Source organism: Perissodus microlepis, chromosome 9 (assembly GCF_051167445.1).
Source record: "Perissodus microlepis isolate ML-2025 ecotype Zambia chromosome 9, ASM5116744v1, whole genome shotgun sequence".
Lineage (NCBI taxonomy): Eukaryota > Metazoa > Chordata > Actinopteri > Cichliformes > Cichlidae > Perissodus > Perissodus microlepis.
This window is the reverse complement of record NC_140469.1, coordinates 32,067,415-32,077,655: the sequence shown is the minus strand read 5'-3', so window position 1 is coordinate 32,077,655 and position 10,241 is coordinate 32,067,415. Positions and strand designations below refer to the sequence as shown.

Genomic DNA, 10,241 nt, shown 5'->3' with positions numbered 1-10,241 from the left:
ATTTTGTAATCCTCTGTACTTTCCACATTTTCACTTCCTCTTATCTGTAACTTTGTCTCATTTTCATCACCGTCATGTCGTTCTCGCGTGTCGTGTAGGCTTGGCAGTGGTCAGATCATCTGTGAAGGTAAACATGTTTGAAATGTGAGCGAGTTGTGATGAGAGAGCTTTTATTACAGTCGAACCTTTCTTAGTTTATAGTCCTCTTCACTTCCTGAGTGACCTGACCCGCAGAAACAGGCCAGTTTCACAGCATGAGCTGTAGTGTGCGCCTGGAAGATGTTTAGGCTGATTTCTGGGGCTTTTCCTCGCCCGGGTTGTTTGCCTCACAGACTCTCTGTCAAAGTATGCACTGGCAGCCTTACATAAACCTTCTGGATGTCATCCTGCTCTCTTGTGTCCGGCTTTTATTCCTGTTTCCTGTCATTTGCATCGCCACAGTTGGGTGGCAGGCTGAGGTATGTAGTGTTAGCAGAGGCTAATGAAGCTGCAGCAGTACTCTGGATAGGGAAAGCTGACAATCAGCACCTTCAGTGCCCCCCTCCCACATTTACATTGCTATACATAGTTTATTGTTCTAAATGTCTCACATGTTCTGTCATATTTCCAACTCTTCTCTTTGTATTTAGCAACTTCTGTCTGAAGTCCTCCCACAGTCTGACTCCTGGTTTGTTTTCACACCTAACTTCACCTTTATTAGCTTTTACATCCATATCTTTCTTTTCTTTACATGACACAGAGATGAAAGTCGTCTCTCACTGCAGCTTATTTTTATCTGCCATCATCAACCTCATTCACATCTCTCACACACTCAACAGTAATTATTTACAATATTAGCAGATATTAACAGAAATGCCACCCACCCATCTGCCCTGAAGCTACTGGGATAAAACAAAAGCCATCTTCATGCTACAGACCTCTGGTCTTTTGTGTCACACATGCTCTTCCCTGTCAACTTTTGTATGTGTGATACAGGAAGTCAGAGGAAACTGACTGAAGACTTTTAGAGGAAATTTAATGGCTTCATTTATTAGCAGAGAGGAAGGAAACATGAATCTGTGTGATTACCAAACTGTGGTGATTTTAATCACATAAGGAACAGTTAAGACAGATGGTTACTAATACTAATGCAAAGTAAACACATAACAGCCAAAATTCGTACAAAATAATTAGAATAATTTCACAGTAACATTAATTTGATTGATTCAGATGATCAAGACTGAAAAAAATAAACTTGCAGCGTTGATCCAGAATCCTTCAAACCACCAAAGTTTGAAGACCTTCAAACTTTGGTGGCTATTTCAGGAAGCCGGTTTAGTGCAAACTCTGAGTAAGTACATCCTGAGTGAACGAAAACTCTGGGTCTTCGGTTTCACAAAGCGAGTTCAGATGAAGCCTGAGTGAGTCACCATGACGACACACTCCGTGAAGCTAACCTGCCCCCTAGCAGGTTTACTGCAACTAACCCTGACTGTCCCCGCCTCTTTGTCGGAAACCTGACCGTAGGAAGTGTCAGACATGGCGTGCCCCTTCCTTGAAGAGCCAGTAGATGTTGGAGCCCAAATTCTCCGCAGAGCTCTCCGCCGGGAGAGAGTGATTAGAGCGCGTTTGGACATTTTATCATTTCCTGATGATTTTCTGTGTGAACGTTACCGTTTTTCAGCACAATCTATAATTCATTTGAATAACATCCTCAGGCCTAATATTGCTCATGTGACACATCGCGGACATTCTCTCAGTTCTGTACATATTATTTGTATTGCACTTCGTTTTTTTGCAAACGGGAGCTTTCTGTATAATATTGGTGACGCTGAGCACGTTTCCAAGGCTACCGTCTGTCGGGCAGTCAGGAATGTTACAGTTGCACTGAAACGTCTCCTGTACTCGTTTGTGGTGTTCCCCGGTCACAGACCCACAAGATTTATCAAAGAGGGATTCCACAAAATTGCAGGTATCAGGATGAACAAAACTTAATTCATGATGTGGTGATACTTGAACTACTACTTAAATTTTACATGTATTTTCAGGGTTCCCAGGCGTGATTGGCTGTATAGATGGCACTCACATTCCAATCATTGCTCCTTCAGTAAATGAAGGAGACTATGTGAACAGGAAGTCTTTCCACAGCATTAATGTACAGGGACATAGTTCCCTGTAGCATTTCAAACTAACAAATTATTTCATTATAGTAATGGATGCTAATTTGTGTTCTCTGCACTGTGAAGATCATATGTGATGCTGCCAACATTATCACAAATGTGGAAGCCAAGTGGCCAGGCTCTGTGAGTGGTGGTGGTGGAGGACCCCCACCTGTTTTTCGGGCCTCCGCTTTTTTTCTGTTGGCTATAACGGGTCACATTTGAGCATACAGAGTAAGCAAATATGTACTTGTAATGTGCTCAGATAATTTCAATAAGTGCTTACAGAAAGAAAATTAATGTAGCCTCTAACTGCAATTGATTTACATAGGACAAACAGACCAAGCACTATGGCTCATAATACAATTACACCTTACCTGTTTGGACTATATTTTTATATTTCATTTTCTCTTGCTGCCAGGAACGTTTGGGGCCTGTTGGGTTGCACCTGCGCTCACATCACATCACAGAATAAAATGTATAAAATACAAAATAAAATAAAATAACGTGTTAAATGGGTGGAAATCCCTAGATCAATGTTTAAATTAACACTCACGCATTGACTCTGTCGGCTATGTTTTGCCATGCATGCTCCCTTTCTTTTGCAGCTGAAGCTGTGTTACTTTTTTTCCGCAAAATTTGCATGTTATCGGCATATGCTGCCATCAGAATTTCGGCCTCAAGCGCTGTAAAATACATTGACCGCGCCTTCTTTCCCTCCGTCTCCATGGTGACTCGCTTAATCTGTGCTCCACTAATCAGGGCTTTATGTATCCTCGTGCGCGCGCTTAACTTGGGGTTGAAGCAACTCCGCGTTGATTGAACTAATTGTTATCAGCCTTTCTGAAACCGAATATTCCGAGTTGGACAGTTCGGGGTTACTCAACCCTGAGTATCGTTTTTCACTCTGAGTTTTCTAAACTGGCTTCCTGAAATAGGGCCCAAGTCTTTCCCTTCCAAAATAAAGCACCTTGAAATTGTTATTGTTAATCTGAGTACTTGACTATATAAGAATCAGTCCATTGGCACGATCACTCTGAAAAGGCTTGGGTCCACCTCTTTGAGAACATCGAGCAGATGTCTGCAGGCGTCGTTTCCTTTTCGTAGCACGGTGTCGATTATGCATCGCACTTTATTTGCTCTGCTTTTTGTTTCACATGTCCCAGACTCCATCTCTTCATCAATTATAATATGACGCTCGAGGAGTTTATCTACAATTTTGTTTAAACCCTCTGCAGACACTCTTTCAATAAACTCTGAGCGGATTAGCTGCAGCTTATCCTCATCTTTTTTTGTTTCGTGGTGTGCGCTGTCCTCTGGTGAGACTCGGTCCTTTTCTGGGACAAACACTAAAAAGAGACTTAAATATGATTTCAGTTGAACGTTTATAAAATATCCGTGTAGCAGAAATTTATACAGTAATTTCTGCTGCTGCAGTGGAACTTTTACCATCACGACGCCAGGCTTCATTTCCATCTTGGTCCTTGACTATCAGAGTCACAACCTCCAGGTTTGCAGTCAGGAAAACCTCAAATGTTGGATAGTAATTCGGTCCAAGCTTGTTCCAAAACTCTGCGTGCTGGAAACCAACAAGAATCTGTGGTTTTAATAGGGACTGATAGAAAACTGCTTATTTTATATTTGACTTTATTTTCAGGGGCATTTTATTCACGACTGTTGGCTCACGTTCGGCTGTATCTTCAGGCCCTCGGGTTCACAGTGGACACTGTAACGCTGACCGATGTGAAGCACGCAGTCTGAAGACGTCTCAATGTATGTAGCATCATTGCCTTGTTGCTTTTTAACCTCAGTGGTAGGATATAAAATTATGTTAATGTTCATATGTTGATCTGTTTATCTATAGAAATCATTTATAATTATCAAGTGTTGACTAAAGTGTGGAACAAATGATCCAGTGCAGTCAGTAAACCCAGGTTTACTTTGTCAGTAGGGGGAGAGATAACTATGCAATCAACTCTGGATCGTTACTGAAGTCAAGAATAAAGCGCTGTGATTGGTCAGTGAGAGTGAGGGTCTGCAGTCTGAGAAGCTTGACTCTGTGCTTCTACTAACCAATGAATAAAGCCCAGGGTGTCTGCTCCCTACTAGAAGCATCAGAAATCTGCAGGGCGAGACCGCCTGAGTGCTCTATGCTTACCTCTGACAGATGGATTCTTTCATGCAGGAGAAACACGTTGATTTTTAAAGGCACTGTGTCTTTGAATCGCAGGAACAGCAGAACCTGGCCTGGTTCTGGGATTTTAAAGGACTTTTTAACAAAATTCCAGATAAGGCCAAAGGCAGAGAGGTGGGAGACGTTCACAATCACATGCGTGTCGGTGATCCTCATCGGTTTCAAGATGCTTATTCCATCATCAAAGACGTGCGCGACAGACAGCAGGCCATCAACACACAACGCTGTGAAAGCAAAGAGCTGCTGCACTATTTCCTGCTCAGGGATTCATCCTGCACCATTTACTTTTCAACACTTCAGGTAGTTCAAACGAATCACTGTTATCTACAAGTTAGATGCTACCCATTTATTAATGTGTGCAACAAAAATCATAATAAAGAGCTTGTTTTGATACTGAACACAATTCATCTCATCATCGCAGCACGGTGCTCACCCTCCTTTGTTTCACAGTGTGGCAGGTGGAGCTGACGGACTGCATCCTCAGAGCACGTGATGTTAAACAGCGGCCCTGCAGCTGTTTTTCCAGCTTGTTGAAGGAGGCTCTCATCCCATTGGACATTCCTGTACAGCAGCTCCGCCTCCTGAGCCATAACAAACACCAGTCTGGTCAGAGTACACTGGAACACACCTGGACCAGGACACCTGAACCTGTAGAAGATGAAACGGTTAAACTAGAATCTAAAAGAAAGAAACCAACGAGAACATCTGAAGCTTCTGTTTGAGTCCAAACTGTCACATCCACCAAAGTGAGGGGATGCTACATCTGTAACTCTGCTGCTTTGGCTCTAAAGCCAAAGCAGGTTATTAATTCTACTTGTGGTTTGGGATATCTCAGGGTTTGAGTCACATGTCACATTATTAGAACACGGTTGTGGTTAGTCATCCCGGAGGCTTCAGCCTCTTTCTGGACTTAGTAACCTGCCATCACTGTATTTGAGTTTTATATTATCAGAACACCTCAAATCACACAGAACCCAGATGAACCCTGTCATCTCTAACACAGCCAGGCATCTGTGGAGGCAGCTGTTACTGGAGCTGGAGGGCCAAGTGAAGGTCCTGCCTGAAGTCTGACATTATCTCTGTCTGTCACTGAGGTGAGGGACGTCACCTGTCTGATCAGTTCCTTCATCACTGATAGTGCAAACTAGAGCTGAATAACTGAGATGCAACTGTGCTGCTTCCATCAGAAACTGAAGCTCCAGATGATCTTTCAGTGGAAATGATGTCTGAGTGAGATGGACAAAGGAAAACACAGAGGGAGAGAAAAGCAAAGTACACAAAGACACACAACGTCTCACATATTAGACATCGATGGAGAGGAGGAGGTAATTTACTATGTCACACCTCCAGGTGTGCAATACAAATCAGGTCACATCAGAGCATGTGTGACATCATTCTAATGTATAAGTGAAAGCAGTGACAGCTGTGGTTTTATTATCACCTGTGGGAGATTTGTGTGGATTCAGTTTGTACTTCAGGTGTGAAGCTTGATGGAGGCTGGAAATCAGAACAACATCAGCTGTTTAAAGCAGCAACAAACCAGTAAGCAGTGAAGAAACTACAAACTACACAACTACACATCAGCAGTTATATGTACGTACTTTCAAAACTGGCAGTAAAATAGTGGGACTAAAAACAATGAAAACATGGAGCCATGCAGGATAAAGCTTAAAGCATCCTGATAACGTACAATTAATCAGTGTTGCAGTGCAGGTAAATTCAACACGTGGAGTTAGTTTCTGTCCTGAAGCCTCCTTCTTTGTTCCATCAGACAAAGTTTAGACTACTACTATGAAAAAGTGCCGAGATTAACAGTCATTACATGTGTAAATGATAAGGATCCGCTTGCTTTTGTCTCACCTTAATTGGCTCTATGTCATCCTCAGATAAATCAGCTAAAGGGTTTATATCCAATGTTTGCTCAGAGTCACCTGATGAGAGACAGACAGCAGAATAATTCAGGATTCCCTGGAACACTTTTCGTCAGAGCTGACTGCAGACGTCCAAAGTGTACACTCAGAAATATTTTGCTAGAAATCAAAGCTGATTTGTGTCTGAATAATTTAATCAAGATCTGAAAACATGCTACCATTTTCAGCTGCACCACAGATAAACTTTTATAGAGCAATGTTTCCCAACCTTTCGGAGCCACAGCGCATATTTCACATTAGAAAGAAATCACAAACAAAAATGTCACAAAAAGCATATTGATAGTTTTTCCCTGCGCACCAGTTATAGTGGAATCCGCTTGGTTTGTCCCCAGTACACCTTTTTTGCTTCTGACCACTAATCATGCTAGGGCTTTCATGTGGTCAGACTGCCTACTTTTTCTTTTCAAATATTTATCTATTAATATTACACGCTGCATCGTCTCACAGCATGACTATTATGTAATTTCTTCTTCATCTTCTTTTGTTTTACTGGGAGTTGGCAACCCACACTTCAGACTGTGTGGCCACCCACGGCTCCAACACCATTGTGAAGTTTGCTGACGACACAGTGGTGTTGGGCACCATCTCCAACAACGATGAGGCGGCCTACATGGACGAAGTGAAGAATCTGGCATCATGGTGCCAGGACAACCACCTCCAGCTGAACGTCGGCAAGACCAAGGAGCTGGTGGTGGACTTCAGAAGGAGTCAGCACAGAGACTACAAGCCCATTATCATCAATGGAGCTCCAGTGGAGAGGGTGCAGTCCTTCAAGTATCTTGGTGTCCACATCTCCTCAGACCTGACATGGGCTGCCCACATTCAGGTCCAGACCAAAAAGGCTAGGCAGCGCCTGTATCACCTACGACAACTGAGGAAGTTCAGGGTCTCTCCAAAGATCCTCAAGATTTTCTATACAGGCGCTGTGGAGAGCATCCTCACACAGAACATCACATCCTGGTTTGGGAACAGCTGTGTGAAGGACCAAAAAGCTCTCCAGAGAGTGATCCGTACAGCAGAACGCTGCTGCAGGATTGCTCTCCTCCCGCTTCAGGACACCTACACCAGGAGATGCCGGACTAGAGCAGCGCAGATACTGAAGGACCCGTCCCATCCTGGCAACAAACTGTTCCAACTTCTGCAATCTGGTAGAAGGTTCCGCATCATCCGGGCAAGGACAGAGAGACTCAAGAGGAGCTTCTATCCCCAAGCCATCCGGACCCTAAACACACACACACCCGCCCTCTCACATCATCTATAATTGACTGAGACAGGACTCTCTTCCAAACACTCTAAACCCAGGCACAATGTACATTCCAAATTCCTTTAATTTTAAATATGTTTATATTGTCTATTCTTATTTAATTCACTTAATGTACAGAATTCACCTGCTTGCTGCTACTAATGCACAATCACCTAATGTATATACTATATATATATATATAATGTTCTTCCTCTTACACCCCCCACCCCCCACCCCCCCTCATTTTTGCACATGTCGAGGAGCGTGTCAGGTTACATTTCACTGTGTGTTGTACTTGTATAACTATGCATGTGAAAAATAAAGAACCTTGAACCTTGAACCATTTAATTAGAGCAGGCAGTTGTACTGCCCTCTGTAGCTGAACGTGCGTATCACTCATCTATTTTTAAAAGATAACAATAACTCTATAAGGAGAGCACTCTTCAAAGCGCACAGTCACAAAGGGGCTTCACAGGTTGGTTGAAAACACATTAAAGAGGTGTGCATATCCCAACATACAAAGTTGCACTCGTGCATTCTCAATAAATATTTGCATAGAAACATTTGCTGTGATCCAATGATGGGGTGTGCAAGAAACAGCCTGCATACTCAGTCGACCTAACGGGATGATGAAGGAAGGCTGTTTCAAAGTTTATGCGCTGAACTCGAAATATGAGAGTGGAAGTGTCAAAAGGTTCTGATGCAGTGAAGCTGCTGGGTTAGTGTCTCACGTCAGCTATGAGCTTCTCCACGTCCAGCGTTTGAGTGCAGCCGGCTAAGAAAAGATATCTAGGAGGAGTTCAGGAGTCCCGAGTAGTAACCTTCTAACTATTATGATTTCTAAAACATGAAATAAACCTGTTCATCATCAAATTGCAATTTTGAATTTTAAGATGTTTAAGATGTTAAAATGTTTTATGGCCGTTTATTTAGACCTTGTAGCATTTTAGCATGTTTGAAATACATTTTTCAAATATTTTCCACACCTCCATACAACATAATTTATAGGATTTCTATGTTAAAATAAGCACACAGTCATATACATATTTGATGCTGTTAATAAAATATTGGTGAATAGGAGATATCATGTCAGTACTCACAGGCGTTTTCATTGGAAGGTTCAATCATCCTGTCAACCCTGCAGATACAAACAGAAGAGTTTGAGTAGAATAATCCATCTTTGCTTGAAGCTTCAGCTCAGCTTTATTAATTTTTAAAAAATTACATTTAAAAATAGATTTTTTTCTCTCCAGTCAGAAAGTTCTGCACAAAGGAGCTCTTTGGTTTGTTGGGTTGCTCTACAATTTTATAGGATCTTTATCTAAACACAGCAACAACAAAAAATACTGAATATTTATTAAACACATTTTTTAAATTGGTTCAGCTGAGCTTAAAAATATGGACTTGAAGCTTGATTTGTCAGATCTGACCAGACTGACAAAAGACTAAAACTAAACTCATTTTCTGTGCTTGTTTTTCTTAATTTCAGGTAATGTCTTAAACAATGTCATCTCAATGAGTTTTTGCTAAAGTCAACTTTTTATTTTTATTTTAGTCAAACATTTTTTACATCTACTTTCAGCTTTTAGCTTAGTGTTATTTAACTAAAAAAAACTGCGACCCTCTACTGACCCCAGAGTCTCCAGTCTCCACTGTGGATTCTCCACAAGCTCAGACAGCTGCTTCAGATCCGATTCCTGCAGGTTGTTTCCTCTCAGGCGCAGCTCGCTCAGATAGGACGGGCTGGACTTTAGCGCTGAAGCCAGATACTCACAGCTGATCTCTGACAGACCACAGTACTCCAGTCTGAGTAAAAAGCAAAAGATTTAAGGTTATTGTACAAACTTATTCTTGAAATCATATAGTTATTGTTTATTGTTTACTTTTATTAAACATGCCTGTGGCCACAGATTGACATGTTTTTATCCTTTTAGAGCCAACCTTTTTATCTCCAACTTTAACAATTAAGACTCCATTATGAAGAACCACAGTGTGGGTCAGTATATCAGTCTTATGTCTGCAGGTCAGTGGAAAACTAAACTTGAAAACATGGTGACTGACCTCAGAGTTTCCAGTCTGCACTGTGGACTCTCCAGAAAACCACACAAACGCTCCACTCCTAAATCCTGCAGTTTGTAGTTGGAGCTCAGGTCCAGCTCTCTAAGAAAGGAGGGGTTGGACTTCAGAGCTGACACCAGAAATCTGCAGCTGTGTTCAGACAAGCTGCAGTCCTCCAGTCTGAATAAAACAAAAGACATTTGTAAGGTCAAAGGTTTCTGCTTGAAATCGTTCAGTTTTTCATCATTCAGAGGGAGAACAGAAAAATGGTTATTAAATGAAAACAACTGCAAATGAATATCTGTCAGATAAAACTAATAAGTCATTAATTTCAAATCCTTAACCATTGTTTTTTGAAAGAATTTATTGTAGATGAAGTCAGTGTTTTTTTCCATTAATATTTCTTTTTCATAAGTTGTACTAACTTGATGTTACTATTATTATTGTTGTTGCACAATGTGCCATTTCATAGCTTTATTGTAGCTTATACACATTTCAGGAGTCTAGAAACAACAGACATGTCTTGAACAGACATCTTGTCACGGTCCCCTTGGCTGTATCCCAATTCAGGGTCTGCAGCCTTAACGGTCCACAAGGGCCGCGTACTCAAAGACCGCTAAGGCCGGAAGTGCGAGGCTTGTGATATGAGACGGTCTAGCCTCCGTCGCACTGCCAGG

At 41.8% G+C, this 10,241-nt stretch overlaps 1 protein-coding gene across 2 annotated transcripts in view; it reads right to left on the bottom strand.

Annotated features, from left to right (window-relative positions):
• Nucleotides 1-197: 197 nt before the first annotated feature.
• LOC146380874 (protein NLRC3-like) overlaps nucleotides 198-10,241 on the bottom strand; it is a 40,693-nt gene continuing 30,649 nt past the window's right edge. For both annotated transcript variants that reach the window (XM_084940245.1, XM_084940246.1), the window contains exons 12-21: nucleotides 9,568-9,744; nucleotides 9,139-9,312; nucleotides 8,607-8,644; nucleotides 6,193-6,263; nucleotides 5,774-5,829; nucleotides 4,766-4,980; nucleotides 4,297-4,556; nucleotides 3,825-3,944; nucleotides 3,588-3,717; nucleotides 198-3,487 (exon numbers count right to left, since the gene is read on the bottom strand). In XM_084940245.1, coding sequence (XP_084796371.1) covers nucleotides 3,153-3,487; nucleotides 3,588-3,717; nucleotides 3,825-3,944; nucleotides 4,297-4,556; nucleotides 4,766-4,980; nucleotides 5,774-5,829; nucleotides 6,193-6,263; nucleotides 8,607-8,644; nucleotides 9,139-9,312; nucleotides 9,568-9,744 — 1,576 coding nt within the window. In that variant the 3' untranslated portion in view covers nucleotides 198-3,152. The remainder of the gene's footprint in view (nucleotides 3,488-3,587; nucleotides 3,718-3,824; nucleotides 3,945-4,296; nucleotides 4,557-4,765; nucleotides 4,981-5,773; nucleotides 5,830-6,192; nucleotides 6,264-8,606; nucleotides 8,645-9,138; nucleotides 9,313-9,567; nucleotides 9,745-10,241) is intronic.